The sequence below is a fragment of the Heterocephalus glaber genome, unplaced genomic scaffold (assembly GCF_053883595.1).
Source record: "Heterocephalus glaber isolate CG9 unplaced genomic scaffold, H.glaber_assembly_v1.0 deba00000546, whole genome shotgun sequence".
Taxonomy (NCBI): domain Eukaryota; kingdom Metazoa; phylum Chordata; class Mammalia; order Rodentia; family Bathyergidae; genus Heterocephalus; species Heterocephalus glaber.
The window spans coordinates 5,743,545-5,764,491 of NW_028258147.1; the positions used below are offsets into that span (position 1 = coordinate 5,743,545).

The 20,947-nt window shown below is 35.8% G+C and overlaps 1 protein-coding gene across 2 annotated transcripts in view; it reads left to right on the forward strand.

Moving 5' to 3' along the window:
• Copg2 (coat protein complex I subunit gamma 2) overlaps positions 1-20,947 on the forward strand; it is a 124,612-nt gene that overhangs the window by 58,584 nt on the left and 45,081 nt on the right. For both annotated transcript variants that reach the window (XM_004856323.3, XM_021237587.2), the window contains exons 10-18: positions 5,775-5,908; positions 6,577-6,644; positions 8,630-8,818; positions 14,690-14,785; positions 15,122-15,365; positions 17,943-18,018; positions 18,811-18,914; positions 19,672-19,797; positions 20,682-20,744. In XM_004856323.3, coding sequence (XP_004856380.1) covers positions 5,775-5,908; positions 6,577-6,644; positions 8,630-8,818; positions 14,690-14,785; positions 15,122-15,365; positions 17,943-18,018; positions 18,811-18,914; positions 19,672-19,797; positions 20,682-20,744 — 1,100 coding nt within the window. The remainder of the gene's footprint in view (positions 1-5,774; positions 5,909-6,576; positions 6,645-8,629; positions 8,819-14,689; positions 14,786-15,121; positions 15,366-17,942; positions 18,019-18,810; positions 18,915-19,671; positions 19,798-20,681; positions 20,745-20,947) is intronic.

Sequence of the window (20,947 nt, forward strand, 5' to 3'; positions counted from 1 at the left end):
ATTCAGCAGTGAAGCCATCAGGGCCCAGGCTTTTCTTAGTTGGTAAGTTTTTAATTACATTTTCAACTTCATTGATTGACGTTAGATTGTTTAGAACTTTTAGGTCTTCTTCGTTCAACATTGGTAATTCATATGTATCTTAGAATCTGTCCATTTCTTCTGTGTTTTCCATCTTATTGGCGTATAGGTTCTCAAAGTAGGTATTGATGACTCTGGATTTCTGCTGGCTCCATTGTAATTTCACCCTTTTCATTCCTAATTGCATGGATTTGGGTCTTTCCTTTCCTTTTATGATAAGGTTGGCGAAGAGTTTGTCAATTTTGTCTATTCTTTCAAAGAACCAAGTCTTTGCTTCACTGATTTTGTGGTATTATTCTCTTAGCCTCCATTGCATTGATTTTTTTCTCTGATCTGTGTGATTTCCTCCCTTGTATGAGCTTTGGGTTTGTCTGCTCTTTTTTGTCTGCTCTTTTTTTTCTAGAAGCTTGAGGTTCAGCATCAGGTTATTTAATTGGGCTCACTCTGTTTCCCTAATATGAGTGTTCACTGCTATGAATTTCCCTCGTAAGACTGCTTTCATTGTGTCCCATAGATTCCGATATGTTGTATTGCCATTGTCATTTAATTGAAGGAACTGTCTGATTTCTTCAATTTCCTCTGTGACCCATTAGTTATTCAGAAATGTGTTGTTTAATTTCTGTGTGTTTATGAAATTCTCGTGGTTTCTTTTGCTATTGATCTCCAATTTCATCACACCGTGTTCTGATAATATACAGGGGATAAATTCAGTTCCTTTGCACTTACTTAAACATGTTCTATAAGCAAGTATGTGGTCTGTTTTGGAGAATGACTTGTGTGGAGCTGAAAAGAATGTGTATTCTGATTTTGTGGGGTGGAAGACTCTGTAAACATCTGTTAAGTTCATTTGTTCAAGAGTTTGAGTTCTAGTATTTCATTGTTTATTTTTTTGTCTAGTTGATCTATTTGTGACAGTAGGATATTGACGTCCCCCACTACTATTGTATTAGTGCTTATTTGATTTTTCATGTCTGTTAGTATTTGTTTTATATAGTTGGGTGCACTAGTGTTTGGTGGATATATATTTGTGATTGTCATCTCTTCCTGATGGATTTTTCCCTTTACAAGGATGTAGTGTCCTCCTTTGTCTCTCTTAATCACTGTTGGTTTGAAATCCATTTGATCTGCAAAGAGGATAGCTATTCCTGCTTTTTTTCAGGGTCCTGTCACATGGAGTATTGTTTTCCACCATTGTTTAACTTTCAGTCTCTGAGTTTCTTTTAAATTCAGTGTGTTTCTTGTATGCAGCATATTGTTGGATCTTGCTTCTTGACCCATTCTGCTAGTCTTTCTTTTTCTTGGTGAATTGAGACCCTTAACATTAATGGTTATAACTGATATGTATTGATTTATTTTTGTCATGACTTTTTTTTGTTGGATTCTCCCCCTTTGCCTTTAATTTCTTGTCTTGCCTGATGGATTCATTCTGCTCTGCTTTCTGGGGTGGTGATCCTCATTGTCTTTTCCTAGGATATTGTTTGAAATTTTTTGGAGTGCTGGTTTGGTATTCATGAAGTTCCTCAGGTGCTCTTTGTCATGAAAGTATCTTATTTCTCCATCAATTTTGAAAGATAGTTTTGCAAGGTACATCAATCTGGGTTGGGGATTGGTTTCTTTTAGGGCTTGAAATACGTCACTCCAGTCTCTTCTTGCCTTGAGGGTTTGTGTTGTATTTGAAGTCTGCTGTGATTCTGATGGTCTTTCCTTTGTAAGTGATTTGTTTCTTTTCTCTGTTCGTAGAATTTTGTTTTTCCGTTGAGTTTCTCAAATCTTAAATATTGTATGCCTAGGTGTAGGTTTTTTTTTTTTATTATGGCTAGTTGGAGTCCTATATGCTTCACTTACCTGTACGTCAAGTTCTTTTCCCCTGCATGGAAAGTTTTCTGCCATTCTTTGAACAGTTTTCTTTGTGTCATTTGCACTCACTCCTGTTTCTTCATTGACTCTGATCAGTGTTACATTATTCTTCTTTGCATCACCTAGCAGCTGCTGGATTGATTTCTTGTGGTCCAATACTATTTTTAAGAAATTTTTCTTTTCCTGGTTACTAATTGCAATCCTGTCTTCTATATCTGAAATTCTGTCCTCCCATTGGCTCATTCTGCTGCATAAACTTTCAGTGGAGTTTTTAATCTCCTGGATATTTGTTGCATCTGTTTTATGTATTTTATTTGTTTCCATGTTGGGATCCCATCATGTTGTTCAGCTCCTCTATTTTTTTTATCTGTGTCTGCTCGAGATTTATTAATCATGTCTTGCACAATGGACACAATCTCTGTTGTTATTTGAGAAATTATTTCAGATTTCATTTTTTCCAGATCCTCTTTCATTGCTAGTTCAGGGAGTCCAAGTGGTTGGGTATCAGATTGTTTCATCTCTTTGCCTTTGGGGTTGCCTTAGGTGATCTGGAAGTCTGGTTTTGAGACTTGTTTATGTGTCTTCTCACTTCAACAGATGCAGGCTGTTGCGCCTGTGTTGAGGTGAAATTTTGCTCACCCAGTGGCCTTCTGAATCCTTATGCTGCCCTGTTGTTTGAGGTGAGTTCTGGCTGGGGCCTGTCACACTTGGGATGGTATCTGGGCATGCCTCTGGATGGGGCCTGACCCCCAATGCAGCTGTTGTCTGGGAGGGCCTTTGGCTGGAGGCTGTGTACCCCATTTGCTGGTATATTGATGGGCTTCTGGCTGGGGTCTGCTCTCACTTACCAGTGGTATCAGGGTGGGCCTCTGGCTGTTGCTTGTGCACCTGTGCAGCTCTTTTCCAGGTGGGCCTTTGGCTGGGACCTGTGGGCTCAAGGTGCTGGGGTCAGGATGGTTCCCTGGCTAGGACCTACCTGCACCACTCTATTTCCAGGGGCTTTGACACATCTTAATTTTTTTACATCCCCTTCCTCTCTTCCTTCTCTTCCCTCCCCCTATTTTTACTAAATAATCTCTTTTTGTCCATTTTTCATACATTTTGAGGTGTTGTGGTTGTGTGTATTTATCATTGATACATCTTCCTGATGTGTTGCCTTTTTGTCATTATGAAATATCTCTTTACTTTTTGTTGGCTGATATTAATACAGCCATTCCTGATCTCTTATGGTTAATTTCTATATGGTATATCTCTTTCCATCTTTTTACTTTCGTCCTTCTTGTGACTTTAAACCTCAAGTGTAAACCCTGTGGACAGTTGGCTCTTGGTTGTTCTTAATTACCTGATAATCTCTATCTTTTGGTTGGCATGTTTAAAACATTTTTAATGTAATTATTGATTTTGTTGGATTCATTCCTTGCCATTTTTCTGTTCTCTATAAATCTTGTCATTTTTGTTCTTTTTCCTCTCCTCTTCTTTGCTTGCTTTCAAGTCAGCCAAATATTTTTAATGTGTCACTTAAATTTATCAATATTTAACTTTTCTTTTTAGTTGTTGCTATAGGGATTTTAATTTACCAGTTTACTTCAGATTTATACTAACTCAGTTCCATTAAAATATTGAACCTTTGGGGCCGGGGATTTAGCTCAGTGGTTTCACCGCCTGCTGCGCAGGTGCAAGGACCCGAGTTCAATCCCTGGTACAAAAACAAAACAAAACAAAACAAGAAAACCAAAAACAAAATATTGAACCTTTGTTCCAGTATATTTTCTTTGCCCTTCTCTTTGCTCTTATTGTCATGTGTTATTGTGTATTGTTGTGAATCCACTAATAATATTATAATTATTGCTCTATACAATTTTCAGTACTTTAAAGTAGTTAAGGAAAAAATGACAAGTATAGAATCTTTATCAACTCACATATTTATAATTAATGGTGCACTCTGATTATGTGGCTGGAGTCAGTCTTTCAGTCTAAAATGTTCTTCTTTTAGTATTTTATATAAAGCAAATCTCTTAATAGCAAATTCTCTCACTCTTTGCTTATCTGGGGATGTATTTGTTAGCCTTCGTTTGGAGGACAATTTTGCCAAACACAGTTCTTGTCTCACCAGGCCTGTTGATGCCTGCTTGTAATCTCATCCACTCTGGAGACTAAGGCAGGAGGATTCCAAATTTAATCCCAGCCTGCATAATTTTGTGGGACCCTAACCCCTGCCAAAGAAAGGAAGGAAGAAACGAAGGAGGGAAGGAAGGAAAAGAAAGACAGACCTAGAGATGTACATCAGCACTAGAATGCTTGCCTAGGAAGTACAAGGCCCTGGTTTAATTCCAATAGTGCAAAAAAAGAAAGCAAAACAACAACTTTATTTCAGCATTTTGGATAAGGCATTTTACTTTTTATCTTCCATTGTTTCAGATGTGAAGTCAGTCATTGATTGTATTGATTTTCCACTACACAGTGTAATGTGTTGCTTTTATCTTGCTGCTGGCCAGATTTTTCTTTTTATGTATTCACCACTTTGACTATGGTATAGCTATGTGTGGATCTATTTGTGTGTATTGTACTTGAGAATTATTGCCTCTTGAGTGTGTAGATTAATGGTTTTTAATCACATTTGGGAGGTTTTCAGCCAGTGTTTCGCCAAGTATTCTTTTTGTCCTTTGTCTCTCTTCTTTCCTTCTAGGATTCCTATTATACAAAGTTGCTACCCCCTCCCCTTTTTTAATGTTGCACAGGCCTTCAAATCTCTGTTCATTTTTCTTCCCTTTTTTATTTTTTGTGGCTGGTTTACCTCAGTTAACCTATCTTCAAGTTCACTGGTTCTTTCATCTGCCAATGAAAATCTCTGCTATTGAATCTCCTTCCTGTCATTGTACTTTCCAAATCTGAAATTTTTATTTGGTTTCTTTAAAAAAAAATTCATATTATTACTGATAGTCTTTCTTTAATGAGACATTTAATTTTTTTTTTTCAGTATTACAGTTGGACCCAGGGCCTTCACACTGAGCTATGCTCCCAGGCCCTCCCGTTTACTCTTTACTTTTTATTTTTTGAGACAGGGTCTTGCTATATTGCCACATTGTGTGGGCTGGGCCTGAATTTGTGATCCTCCTGCCTTAGCTTCCCAGAATGCCAGAATTACAGGTGTGTGCCACCACACTCAGTTTAATTCCCTTTAAATCTTTAGACATCATGTACTTTAGTTCTTTGAACGTATTTATATTAGCTGATTTAAAGTTTTTGCATAGTAAGTATAACATCTGGTCTTCCTCAGGTGTAATTTCTTTTTTTTTCCTTTTTTAGGTATAATTTCGGTTGACTGTTTTGTCCCCTGCGTATGAGCCATACTTTACTATTGTACATACTTTATATGTCTTATAATTTTTTGTCAAAAACATGACTATGTCATTTTATCCTTTATATTATTAATGTGGTGTTTAACCTGAATTGACTTTCTGATGTTAAGCCACCTTTGCTAGGCTGCTGGCTTTCACAACTTCTATGGCTGCTGGTTTTCAAGGCTACAATGAAACTGGGAAGAAGGGAAAGGAAATTCGAAGTAGAGCAAGTTAAATGCCAGAAAGCTCATCATTTTTGCCAAGAAGCTTTTTTTCTTGAATAAATGCTCATAGTATTATTGCACATTTTGGTTAATTTCTGGAATTGTGAAAAATTTGGTTTTGACAATTTTTTGTCATTGCTTTTTGAAGAAGTGAATTTTTAGCAATCTTGTATCTACTATTCCACAAATGCATCTCAGTCTGTCTGTGCTTTTAACCACTATGCATATTGTCTATTTGATATCTAATTAACTACATATATGCATTTATTGGCAGCCATGAAAGTCCTCTCTTTGATTTCATTGAAAGCTGCTTGCGAAATAAACATGAAATGGTTATTTATGAAGCTGCGTCTGCTATTATCCATCTTCCTAACTGTACTGCAAGAGAGTTGGCACCTGCAGTCTCAGGTTAATTGTATATTTGATAACTGACTTTTGTTTATGTTCATCCAAGTTTTTAAGTTTGATAGGTCGGCAAAATTAAGGAGTTTTGAAACTTAGCTCTGTATGTGTTGCCTTTGCATTCTGATAGTATACATGTAGATCATTTCAATTGTTCTTTATTACTTCTTTTTCTGAAGTTTCTATTTTCCCATATAAAACATCTGAAAGAATTTTATTTAGAAGGCAAATAACTTTAATATCTTCAGTTTTCCTTAATGTTTAGAAAGCCTATTATAACTATCAATAGTTCTGTCATTTGTATTCAAATATTAATGGGTATACTAATCCTTAGAAAAAAGAGCAATCTTTATTTTCTATTATTATAAAGTTTTTATAGCTGAACAAAAAGTGGTTTTTCTATTTTTCACTTTTTTTTTTTTTTTTTTTGGTACCCGGGATCGAACTCTGGTCCCTGTGCTTGTGCAGCAGGCGGCAGAACCGCTGAGCTAAATCCCCGGCCCAGGTTTTTCTATTTTTGATGACACACTTTTCATATAAATTTTTGATGCTGTGATGTGATTTCTTTACACATATTTTGAATATGATTCATTATGTATTTTATTTTCAGCTGGATAGTATGATGATGTATGATAAAATGAACCATATTTGTAATGGTTTTTGTGTTTTTTCAGTTCTTCAGCTTTTCTGTAGCTCTCCTAAGCCAGCCTTGAGATATGCAGCTGTGAGGACCTTGAACAAGGTAGGATTGCTTTGCTAACTGTGGACTTTGGTATCAGTGTTTGATAAAGCTTTTTAAAGGTTAGTATATATGATTTGTGGGCTTCACTTCTATAATACCTCATTTGTATTTGTGGACTTGGTTATGGCCATTTTTACTAATATTTCACAGAAAGTTATAACTCATTTCTGACTTCTAAGCACTTTATGTTCAAGAGCTGCACTGTTCAGTATCATAGGCATTCACCACAAGTAGTATTTAATTTAAGTTAATTAAGTAAAAAATTTAGTTTCTTAGCTATTCTGGTCACATTTCATGTGCTCATAGCCACATGTAATTAATGATTATCATATTAGGTATTGCGGATATTGAACATTTCTTTCAGTTCCTCATCTATAATCTTAGGGCCAGCCAGATGTGTCTAAGAATTCAGGTTTTTGTGAATTTTGGAAAGGCAATATGGCACCCTCTCTTCTGGTACTAACCAGTTCCAGGGCCCTGGAGCAGCACCCCACCACAAAGACACACTGAAATTTTTACACAAAGCCTATGACTATTCTTGCTAAGTGGATTAATGAAGACTGAGTTTTTCTTTTTTTTCCCTGAAAACACTTTATCATATGCAGGACAATTATATATAGCAAATCCCTTCAAAATTTAAACTCTTGAAACATTCAATTCTTCAGCATTAATACCCACAAATACTATTATTGGGGTGGGGGACAGGTTACATCTTCCATGGGGATCAGATTTTCAACAGTGTTACTCATAAATTATATTACATTGATTTTATTTACTAATCTAGGCAGCCAGAGGAGAAGGATATACAATGTGGAGTAAACACATTCATACTGGAGTGAGGAATGCTGGCAGGAGACAAGCTTTGTAATATTAAAAATGTATAAAGTATTTAGCAAAAGTTACAGAAAACAGACTGAACAAGCAAATTTATTTTATTAGAAAACTTCACTTTCATAGGGCTTGCTGATGTGCTCGTGTCCGTGAAGGGGATGCCTCTGGTCATCTCCTTCTTAAGGGAAGGGGAGAGATGCAGATTTGGGGTCCTTGTCACCCAGGATGGCTGGTGTCCCTTGGAAAGTCTGGCTCTGGGTCCTCACTGCTGCCTAAAAGCCACAATGCTCAAGAGACTGTCTGCCAAGGGAGGTGCGGGGAGGGAAGCACCCCACTTAAGAGATGAGCACACAAAGGTCCAGGTGCAGGTCTGGTTTTAGGGTACAGAACACATGAGGCAGCAGGGCAGGACCAGCCTTGCTTTTCCTCTAGTACTACAGGCTTTTCTCCATCTCCACATCACTGTCCAGCGGGAGACTTGAGTTTTTCATTAGCTTGGGGTATGTTTTGCCATGTCTTTCTCTGTGTATTGTTACGAAAGTGTTTTGCAGGGTGTTACCATGCTTTCAGGATCTTAGGTTAGGGATTCTTTACCAGTGTAGGGTGGGAAGAAGCAGGACACCATCAGCACCAGCGAGAGAGCTTAAGAATGGTGGCACCATCTGTGGCCAGGGCCATCCAGTTTTGCATTATTACAGAAGTAGGGCTAGAGTGCAGCTCAGGACTAGAGCACTTACTTAACATGCATGAGGCCCTGGGTTCATCCCCAGCACCACACACACACACACACACACACACACGCACGCACGCAAAAGCCTGCTAATTGCAGAATTGTTTTCTAATTGCTATTAGCAGTCTTTATTGAGCAGTTTTACCATGGTAAGTCCTGTCTCAAAGATCCTAACATTTGATAGAGTAGACATACATGTGCTGTAAGGAAATACAGGTCTATAATAAAAGACTGTGATATTGTTATGAAGGTTATACAATACTGTGGTAATTAATAATTTATCAAATGATATACCTTATTAATTAAAAACAATTATATTTAACCTATCCTGTACCCTTTAGATTGGCACTTAATTAAAATTTAAGTTTTGCCCTTTACCAACAGTAGTGTGCTTACTTTTTCTGTTTTCTTGCCCTTCCACAAGGTGGCAATGAAGCACCCTTCTGCTGTTACTGCCTGCAATCTGGACTTAGAAAACTTAATCACAGATTCAAACAGAAGTATTGCAACCCTTGCCATTACCACACTGCTTAAAACAGGAAGTGAGAGCAGTGTAGATAGGCTTATGAAGCAGATATCATCTTTTGTGTCTGAAATTTCAGATGAGTTCAAGGTAAGAGTTTAAACTTGACTGTTTTCTTCTTAAAGGTTGCCTATTTTCTTTTTTTCTCTATTTTCTTAATGGTGTCTTTTGAGGAGAAAAAAATTAAAAATTTTTAGAATGTCTAATGTATCCATTTTTTTCTTTAGTGCTATGTTTTATCTAAATAACTTACCTACCTCCAAGTCATAAAGATCTTCTCTCATGTTTTATTTTAAATGCTTTTGGGGTTAGCTTTTATATTTTGGTCCATCTTGAATTAATGTTTGTGTGATAAGTTAAGTGTTTTCTATATTCATAACCAGTTTTTTCAGTAAAATTTGTTGAAAAGACTTTTTTTCACCTTCAGAGTACTTTGGCATCTTTGTTTGAAAAGTACATAACTAATTGTTTATTCATAGTATGTGCACATCTCTTACTAAACTTTTCCATATTAACTTGGCATCCTGTGACCTTGCTGAATTGTCTTATTGGTTCTAATTATTGTTAAATACATTCCTTAATATTATCTGTATAAATAATCATGTCCTCTGTAACTAGACAGTTTTGCTTCTTTTATTTTCAATCCAAATGTTTCTTTTTTTCTTGCCTTATTAAATTAGCTAGTACTTCTATGACAGTATTGAGTATAGAAGTAGTAAGGGTATGTTAGAGATAATCAAAAGAATAATAAATTCCAGTTCAAAGAATAAAAATAGAAACATTTTATTGTTTTATTCTTCTCTGCCATGTAGTATAATTGGCCCTATTACTCTGTACTTGGTATGTTTCAGGACTTAAAAAACAAGCCTAGCCTGTATATTTAAGTGCACATTTTTTATCCTTGGGGAACTTTGAAGTTACGAAAGTTGTTTTTGCAGCTGGGATTATGGGAAAGTAGGTTTGGTAAGGATAATGTTTTATTTTTAAATTTTTTTATTTTTATTTTTATTTTGGTACCAGGGATCGAACTCGGGTCCTTGTGTTTGCGTAGCAGGCGTCAAAACCACTGAGCTAAATCCCCGGCCCAGGATAATGTTTTAGAACAGAAATTGGCAAACTTTTCTCCAAAGGGCCATAAAATAAAATTTAGGCTTTCTAGGGCCCTCCATTGTCTGTTGTGTATTCTTTGTTTCTTTATAACTTTTTAAAAATTTAAAAAACTTCTTAGCTCTCAAAAGTGGGATGTAGGCAAGATTGGGTTATAGTTTAGTGGCTTCAGTTTTAGAAATTTAAAATGTTCATGTACACCATAATATTGTTAATGAGGATGTAGAGCAATAGAAATCTTTATACACCCCTGTATCCATCAATATTTAGTAAAACTTAAGATCTGAGAATATGAGGGCGAGAAACTTACAATTCCATTTGTGGAACCATAAAATCATTTCAGTGATGATATATGTTAAATTTTGCAAATATCCATGTTGATCAAAATGCAGATTTTGTAACATTCATATAAGTACTAAAAAACAAGCAAAACTAAATTATGTATGTTGCTTGTGAATACATTTAATAAACAGAAGAAAAGTAAGGAAATGGTAAAAATATTCAGGAGAGGGATCATTGCTGAGAAGGAAGCATGGGGTATGACCGAGAAAGACAAAAGGCAGGAATTTCAGATACTGAGAACCTGTTGTTGGGAAGCAAGCTTAAGGAGTCAGGGATGCATCCTAAAGTTTGAGTTATATCAAATATTGTATCACTCAAAAACTTATCAATGTAAATCTTCATATTCATAGATAAATAGTTACTACTCTGTCTCTCATATTCTTCAACAAGGGGCCGGGGATTTAGCTTAGCAGTTTTGTCGCCTGCTGTGCAGGCACAAGGACCTGAGTTTGATCCCCAGTACCAAAATAAAAACAAAAAATGGCTGTTATTCAGACTGCTCTTTTGTCCATTTTCTGTCAATGGTGAAAAATTTAGCGTTGAAAGGTGACTGGCTTAACTACTAAAGTCAGATAGTGAGTTAGCAGCACAGCCAAGACCAAAAACTAGATTTTCTAATTTTAAATGCATCCATTTTGCTTCTATATCTGCTACCTAACACTTTGATGTTTGTAACCTTAAGCAGATGAAGGTCGGCTTAAGACTTTGGCCTCTTGTTTTGACTTGTTAAAAAAATTGCCTTTTCTGACATCTTTGCATTCAGACATTCATTGTGTCAGTTAACATAAAAATGTTATTAAAACATTATGAAAGATTTGTTTCCATTTTTTCCTTCTTTTCTCATTTTTCTTTCCCAACTTTCTTTTCTCCCACCCTCCTCCCTAGTTCCCTTTTCCTTTTCCTTTTCTTCCTATTTCACATCATCTATTATACATTTTGGTCCAAGATATATCATGTACAGGTACAAATTCCCAATGATGAATGTGTTCATAATGTATACCTAAAATGTACCAATAAATTTATGGGAAAAAAATTATGAAAGTTCATCAATTAGATATCCATGAGAGAAAAAAGTAAATCCTTAACCCTACCTCACACCATACACAGAAATCAATTCCCGGTGAATTGTAGTCCTAAATGTACAAAGCAAAACAAAAGTTTTAGCTCTTCATCTATGAAACATGTTATGGATATTTTCTCCCTGTTTGTCGTTTCTCTTTTGGTTTTTCTTGTGATGTGTTTTTTCATGTAAAAGTTTATTTTTATGTACTCCAATTTATCAGTCTTCTATTATGCTTAACTTGTGAGTCATTGTTAGAAAGCCTTTCTCTTCAGATTATATAGGATTTTACCCCATGTTTTATTGTAATGCACTTATACTTTCATATTTTACATTTAGATCCCTAATCCATTAGATTTTATTACTGCACATGGTGTGAGAAACAGATGTGATCTTATCCTTTTCCCATAACTATTTAGTTGCTTCCCAAAATTTTATTTAAAAGACCATCTTTGTCCCAGTGATATAAGATATCATCCTTTTCATATAGTAAAAGTTCCATACCTATGTAGGTCTATTTCTGGGCTTTCTGTTCTGTTGGCTTTATCTGTTTATACACCATTGTCATATAGTTTTAAATATGGGAGCTTTGTATGCTGTATTAATATCTGTTAGTCCCTCCATTACAGCTCTTTACTTTTATTGTTTTCCTGAGTATTAGTGCATGTTTATTTTCATTATGAATTTTAGTATCAACTTTTCTATTTTAATGAAAAATCTCACTGGCCTTTTTATTGAGATCACATTAAATGTGTAAGTTAGTGTAGTGAAGAACAGCCATCTTGATCATGTTGAGACATCATAACCAAGAACAAGGGATGTCTTTTCATCTGTTCAAATCTATTTTTGTGCCTTCTAAGAATTTTTATATATGCCTTGGATATTTTCTAAATGCTTATTCTTAAATATTTTATCCTTTTGTTGCTACTATGAATTTTTAAATTGTTTAGCATGTAATAAGTGTACTAATTTATGGGACACAGTGTCAAGTTTCAACACACATATATAGTATGTACCAATAAGTCAGGGTAATTAGCCTATCTCCTTAACATTTCTTTATGTTTGGAGCCTTTGAGCTTCTCTCTTCTAGTTTTTTATAAAATATATTATAGGTTATTGTGAACTATAGTCACTCACCGTACTGTAGAACACTAGAATTTATTCCTTCTGTGTAGCTGTTTTGGTACCTGTTATCCAGCCTGTCTTTATCTCCCTCCCCCTAAAGGCCATTATGTCTTCTAGTTATTATTCATGTATATAAATACTGTTATTTTTATGTTAATTTTATATCTTGTTGAATTATTTTACTGAGTAGTTTTATTATTGATTCTCTGAGGTTTTCAGTTATTCTGTCATGTCATCTTAAAATATAGTAAATTTTTTGTTTTTTCCAATTCCTGTTATTTTAATTGTTTTCTCTTGCTTAATAGCTCCAGAATATTGTTAAATGATAATGGAGGTGGTAGTGTCCTGATAGTGCTTCTGACGTTCATGAGAATACCTCTTGGAGTGCCCTGTTAAGTAATGTGCTGGCATCACAATTGGGGTATATAGTAACATTATGGAGGTATCCATACATTCCCATTTTTCAAGAATTTGTGTTAGAAATGATTTCAATTTTATCAAAAGCTTTTCACCATTTTGAATATAATACAGTTTTTTTCCTTAGACTAATAAGATGATTTATATTAATTTTCTAATAGTAAACCATCCTTGCATTCTTGATATAAATCCTATTTTATCATTATGTATTACTCTTAATGTAGCATTAGTCTGTTAGCTAATATATTAGAATTTTTACATTAATATTTATAAATTATTTCAGTCTAATTTTTCTTTCTGTGCATATATGCTGACTTTTTTAGGTTTAGGTATCATTGCTTCATTAAAAGATTATGGACATTTTTTTCATTTTCTATTCTCTGAAACAGTGTATTGTGCATAGATTTGGTGCTAGCTGGTTTTGGGGAGTTAGGTCTCAGTTCCCCTTGGATCTGTTTGCATTCTGCACATCTTGCTAGTTATGCACTAACTGCCTTTTTTCCCCTACTTTCTCCCTTTTGTTCCCTCTGTGTAACACAAGATATCATCCAGCCTTAGAAGATAATAGTGTCTCCTTCTAAAGTAAAGGGGATGCTGCCTTCCAGCTCCTTGGGAAGCAAAAAGCAAGCATGCTTATTATCTAGCCTAGTAATATTTTCCTTAAGAACCAAGGAAAGTAGCCTGGTATGGTGGCTCACACCTATAATCCCAGCACTCTGGAGGCTGAGGCAGGAGGATCCCACCAGTTTGAGGCCAGGCTGGACCACATAGTAAGTTCAAAGCCAGTCTGAATTATAGAGCAAGACCCTGTCTCTAAAATAACAAACAAACAAACAGAACCAAGGAAAGGTGTGCTTGCTGCCCATGGTAAAATGGTCAGGTTCCATGCCTCATGGTCCTTACCTTGTAGTACAATCCATTGTACATCTAGGTATTATCTGGCTCTCTTTGCATTTGCCCTTCAGGATTTGATACTGAGGAAACTAACCCCAAAATGCTGATACTCTGGCCACTGCTTTTACTGTAATGTACCGTCTTTCATCTTTGACTCAGGAGTCTTGTTTTGTGCCAAGAGCCCATGATATTGTGGCAGGTTAAATTGTCAGCTGCAATTAGGGTAAAATCTCACACCTTTTATACTTCTTGACATTGGTCTTTAAAGTTATGATAACATCCCCCTACAAGTCATCTTATCAAATCATTCTTGGATAGCTTTGTCTGTTTCCTATATGAGAATCAGTCTGTTCAAACTTTTTATATTACTCTTCATTTTAAGAATTTAGCTCAGTGGTGCCGCTGCCTGCCTCAGAAGCGCAAGGTCCTGAGTTCAACCCCCAGTACCAAAAAAAAAAAGTGTCCCAGAATTTTTATGTGCCTATTTGCTTGGGGCAGAGAGTTGGAATCTACTGAATGAACTTTATTCTTCTATTGCTTTTTACTTTCTTTGGGGGGTATCATTGCTTATCTTTTATGAAGAACTATTACTGCAATTTTAGGCAACTACAACACTTTCTTAGCTTACAGTAAATCACAGAGAAAGTATGTCTAGTAGCTAATGTTGTGAAGGTGCATTTATTCTCTCTCTGTCTCTGTCTCTTTGTCTGTCTGTTTTTCTGTCTGTGTCTTCTCTCTGTGGAGTGTGTGAGAGAGATAGCAGTGGTGGGGATGGAATGCAGGAGTGCTTTGCCCCTGAGCTATACCTCCATCCTTTTACAAATTTTTTTTTTTAAATTTTGAGACAGGGTCTGACTTAAGTTGCCCAGGCTGGCCTCAAACTTGGAATCCTACTTCATCCTCGCAAGTAGCTGGGATTTCAAGTGTGCACCAACATGCTAGGCTCTGTGTTTTTTGTACCATAAGTGGGGGTCACACAGTCATTCTAAGGTGAATGTTCTTCTGTTTATCTGCAGGTGGTGGTTGTACAGGCAATTAGTGCTCTCTGTCAGAAGTATCCCCGGAAGCACAGTGTCATGATGACTTTCCTCTCCAACATGCTCCGAGATGACGTAGGTAGAACACTCCTTAACCATAGCAGGTTGCTCTTTTAAATTCTCATGATCACTATTAAATATCGTGATGTTTTCATTACATTTATTTATCATCTCAGTATGCTTCTCAAATAGCATACTTTTAATTCTGGTTGCTGTCTAATTACTAAACATGCTATGGTATTATTTGTTTTCCCATTTGGAGGGAAAAAAAGCCCTATGTTTGTTTTTTTAATAAAAGAGAAATTTAAATTTGAATATTATAAGCATGTGTCTCAGAGTATAAGCATTTCTCTAAAAAGTATCCTTATAACAAATGGAAGTTTTATCTTTTTTTTTTTTTTTTTTTGCCAGGGAGGCTTTGAATACAAGCGGGCCATTGTGGACTGCATAATCACCATTGTGGAAGAAAACCCAGACAGTAAAGAAGCAGGTCTAGCCCACCTTTGTGAATTTATTGAGGATTGTGAACACACTGTTTTGGCTACTAAGATTCTACACTTGTTGGGCAAAGAGGGTCCCAGAACACCTGTCCCCTCTAAATACATCCGCTTCATTTTTAATCGGGTTGTCCTAGAGAATGAGGCCATCAGAGCTGGTAAGTCATGGGAACATTGACAATGATGTCACTGCTGATGTTCTGAAATATATAACTCAAGAAGGTGGTAAAGAAGTTGAAAATAGCCGGGGATTTAGCTCAGTGGTTTCGTCACCTGCTGTGCAAGTGCAAGGACCTGAGTTCAATCCCCGGTACCAAAAAAAAAGTTGAAAATAAAGTTGTAAAATCTGTTTGATGGTAAAATCTTGGGACTTTCCTTGGGCCCAGACACAGTACATACACTTTCTCTGCACTCCAATTTCCATCCAGATTTTGGTCTTGGAGACAAATAATCCTTGACTTTTAGTATCATGGGAATACTTTGGTGGCTTCTCCATTTTTTCATTTATAGCTGTAGGTATGAATGTATGTAGAATTTGTGTTTGGATGTGTCTCTGTATGTGCACTTTTAGAGAACTCTTCCTCTCTCATCTTTGCTTCTCCTTAGCATATGAACAGGTCAGGTCCAGGCTTTGGATTTAGCTCAGTGGTTCCGCTGCCTGCCTCCCAAGCGCAAGGTCAGGAGTTCAGTCCCTAGTACCATATGAACAGGTCCAAATCTGTCCTGTAATCCTTTGTCTCTCATTAAGTACTGATTACTTTTCTTTCCCCTCTGAGATAAACTTGAAGTAGCCATTACTAGCTATCTCTGAATTCTTTTCCATTTTCTTTTAGCCCTCTCCCTTAAAAATCCTCTGAAACTTTAAAAGAATTCCTTATAAATTAGTAAAATTAAGTTGGACACTTTAATGTTCTTACCTTTGTTCACGTCTCAGTTTGATGTGCTGCTGACTAAGCATTTCATGAAATTCTTTCTTCCTTTGGTTTTCACAATGGCCTACTTTTTTTTTTGGTTTTTTGAGACAGGGTCTCCCTTTGTAGTTCCAGCTGGCCCTGAACTCACTATGTAGCCCAGTCTGGCCTCAAACTTGCAGTGATCCTCCTGTCTCAGCCTCTCAAGTGCTGGGATTACAGGGGTGTGCCACCATGCCCTGCTCACAATGGCCTACATTTTTCTGTAATTCCTCAGTCTTAGAGAGTTTCTCTTTCAAAGTTCATTCCGTTAAATATTAGTTCTTAGGATTTTGTCATTTCAGCATACACATTCTTCCTGGTGATTATTTTCAGAGCTCTGTTGATATGGTAAGACATTCTATCATGTCTTTTTCCTGAACTACCATATCTGTCTTTCCTACTGCACTTCATATTCAATCTGAAATTCAGACTAACTCAAACTGACATTCTCACCTTTGTTATACAGTCAGCTGTTGAAACAGACATTTATTCCACCATTTTATAACCCTGTTCATTCTTTAGCAAAGTCCTGTCAATTCTGCTTTCTTATATTTCTTCATTCTCTTGTCTCTATTGACATGGGTGCTGACTTAGGGTCTCATCAATTTCAGATACCTAAGTGGTTTGACTGTTCTTAGTTTCACATGTACCCAGTCCATTCTCCACAATGCTAAAATACAAAAATTTACCTCATATCTAATGTCCTTTAGGGCCTGGGATTTAGCTCAGTGGTTCCGCCGCCTGCCTTGCAAGCACAAGGTCCCGAGTTTGATCCCTGGTACCAAAAAAACCAACAAAAAACTAATGTCCTTTAATAACAACTTGGAGGTTGAACCATACTTGACTTCTTTTTTGTCTCTGGTCTCTCACTTTGACTCCTTTGTTCTCCAACACAGGTTTTATGCTCAGCCTTGCTCACTTGGGTCCGATAATATACCATGTTTTCTGCTGCATGCAGGGGGCATGTGTACTTACTGTTCTCTCTACCTCTAATCTTTTCCTTTCCTCTCTGACCACCACTACTTTTAAAATTTTAGCTCAAGTAATAAGTGTCACCTGCTTGTCTTCTCCTCTATCAGATCTGATATAAAGTCTCTTTTCTATACTCACTTATCATCCTGAATATAATTCTACCTAGAACTTACTATGCTGCATTGTAATTCTTTCTTTACTTGCCTGTCTTTCCTACTGGAGTGTAACTTTAGTGCTCGTTTCGGCAGCACATGTACTAAAATTGGAGTGTAACTTTAAAGTCGGAAACCATGTCTTTTATCTTTCTACCCCCAGTACATACCACAGTTACTCATAGAAGTTAAATTAACAGTGAATCTATTGAATGAAAGAAATTTTAATAATAGAGTTTCTTCTTTATAGTTGGGGCTAGTTGTGGTTTTTTGGGGGTTTTTTTGGTACCACAGATTGAACTCAGGACCTTGTACTTATGAGGCAGGTGGCAGAACCACTGAGCTAAATCCCCAGCCCTGGGGCTAGTTGTTTGAATTAGAACTTAATCACATCAGATGATATATAAGAAGTAGTAGGGTAGAGACATAGCTCATACAGAAAATATGCATGATTCTTCTTCCTCAGTACATGGAGGATTTTCCTTTTTAGGGCTGTCTACAGCCTTCAGAATTCTGTCTATGCTTAAATGTATCAAAGGAATAAGATTAAGGAACACTCAATAAAACAAGAGATTTTCTCTCCCCTGGACATGGACTGCTCTCTGTTTAATTCTAAGAGGCCAATATTTATGTTGCTTTGTTTTATGCTTCATAATAGCTGCTGTGAGTGCTCTGGCTAAATTTGGGGCTCAGAATGAGAATCTTCTCCCGAGCATCCTTGTACTCTTACAAAGGTAAGAAAAGGAGTATCTTTAAAAAAAATAAATAAGAATTCTATATGGCTAAAAATAGTGAAATCCTCATTGTACTAAGAATAGAGCTGATAGAGTAAGTCAGGGGTAAATGACATTTTTTTCTCTTTCTAGTAATTATTTATGTGCTATATACATGTAAAATTCGAGTTTGGATTTCTCTGTGACTTTGGAATCATAATGAAAATGTACTTCAATTTGTTGAACAGGTGCTAAATTCAAAGAAATCTTAGGTGATGCATAACACCAAGTGTGAAAATGTTAGCTTTTTGTGGGCTACGTAATTCCCTATTGGATGAGGAAAAGACTTGCTTTAGCAAATACTGTGTGATTGCACTTTGTAATTGAAACAGGTAAATCACAAGCTAAAAGCTGTCTGGTTTAAATAAAACAAATTGCCATTTGAGCAACAACACTGCCTGGATCCTGAATGCTATTTATCCTTTTAGTATCCTTGGAAAGTATAGTATTTCCATTTATTACTTTTTAGAGAAGTCTAAAGATACCAGGTTCATGTAATTGCAGATGCAAGAATAGTCTAAACTGCTATTTCATTTTACCATGTTCTTCCTAGTTCCTTCAATGCCTACTTATGTAGTACTTGTGATTCACAGTAACATTATTTCTTTAGTAATTCAGAACCGTTCCAAAAACTTTAGGAGCCAATGATGGTAGTTTTATAAAGGTAGTAACATATGACCTTTAGTTATGGTATTGAAGCTATTGGAAATCTTTGGGATTCTGAAACATGCCTATTCTTTTTCTCTTGGACAGGTGTATGATGGATACTGATGATGAAGTACGGGACAGAGCTACCTTCTATCTGAATGTGCTACAGCAGAGGCAGATGGCACTGAATGCTACGTATATTTTCAATGGTCAGTGAGAGCCAGGGACATAGACAAATATACTTCTGTTCCCCAAATGGTATCTTGGAACATAATAGTTCATGATGATTTGTATATTAGCTGGCTATACTAGGCAATTGCTTAGTTTTTCTTTGAATGCAATTTCATTTCTAGGGGAACTTGTGTTCACAAGGATATTTTCTAACTTGATAATGGAAACCCTATGAAACAGCCTGTGACAAAGTATTTCTTAAAGTATGCAAGGGCCCAAAGAATATTGCTTATTCTTGATTCTTCTTGATCACCCTCTTGGATAGGTCTATCCTTCTCTTTTCTTAGGCTCTCATTGCTCCCATGTGGCTAAGGTTTTTTCTTTACTAAGAGGTACTTACATTTTGTTAAAAAATGTTATAACTCTGCTCCCATATTTCCTTAAAAGAAATATGCCAGTTTATAATTTTATAAGGCAGTTGTATATAATAGCCTTTATTTTTAATTTCCTAGTTTATAAAATGGTTATCTTTTTTTCCTTCAAAAAGCTTAGATAAGTATTACAAATCATTGCCAAGAGATTATAATGCTGAGATTTCTCTTTTTTTTTTATTAGCCAAATTTGTGGCAGTTTATTAGATTATACAGTTAAACATGTACATACCGTATGGCCCAGAAATAAAACTCCTATGTATTTTTCAGAGACAAATGAAAATATTTATCTACATAAAGAATTGTACACAAATTTTTGTAACAGATTCTTAAGCCAAAAATAAGAGATTTCTCTACTTAATAGGTCTGACAGTCTCTGTACCAGGAATGGAAAAGGCCTTACACCAGTATACATTGGAACCTTCAGAAAAGCCCTTTGACCTGAAATCAATTCCGCTTGCTATGGCTCCTGTCTTTGAACAGAAAGCAGGTAAAAGGGATAATTAACTCTGTTAGTTTTTCTATATACAGGTAAGTTTTGCAAAACTACTAAATATTAGCATATCATCCAAAGTGGAAAATAAAACTAGAAAAAGAAAATGTCTAATAATTGTTTTGTTTAATTTTTACTTGATATATGATAAATTATATTTTTATTAGGAATTTTCTAAAGGCTTCTGGTTTTTGCATAAAAGCATTATGAAACATGCCCCAGTATGAAAGTGTTTTCTTTTTTTTAAATCCAAAGTGTTAAGACCATTTGAAGTTAGTTGCCACTGTGTATCTCCAAGCAGTACAGTGCTGTCACCACCAATTTTTATTTCCTGAATTTGTCAGTCTCTTAGTTAATTAAGCCTGTTGAAGATTTATCTTGAAAGAATGTAGGACAAGATCATTAAAAATATTTCCAAAGAATCTCTAACCTTAAAACTCAAAAGGAAAAGAAATAAAAGGGAAGAAAATATTTAGTTGTTAGAACACAGAAAAACTGGGAATGAAAGATCATATGCTTATTAGTCAACATTTTCAAAGGTTTTTTGTTGGTATTTTATAAGTGATATTTCCTGTTTTGATTGTAAGATTTGTTTTATAAATTGTTTCTCCTTTTATGAGTAATTTTTTTTACATCTCAGTGTATTTAAAGCAAATGCTGTATTTTTAAGGCCCACTTTTTTAATAACATTATGACCACTAAATTCATTTTCATTTGAATGTCCTCCTACCCACAAAAAAGGTGACAAAAAACTATTGGTATTATTTAGCAATAGCTCATTATCTATCTGCTAGAAGTTTTTGCCCATGTCTTTCTATCTGCATTCTTAGCTCACAGTGGTGGAGAGAAGCTAACTTGATTGTTTATATATGTCTTTGTAGAAATCACACTTGTGGCTCCCAAGCCTGAAAAGTTGGCTCCTTCCAGGCAAGACATTTTCCAAGGTATGATGATTTGATATGTAGAAATAATAATCATTGATCCCTAGGCATTATATTATAAAGACCACTGCTTTTATTCAATTTGATTTATTCTCAAGTCAGGAAATCTTTGTATAGCAAAAGATCATAAGTTATAGTTGCTAGGGCTACCTGGAGCTCATGAAACTTTCCAATTCCCAATCGCTAACTTAGTAACTGGGAATGTT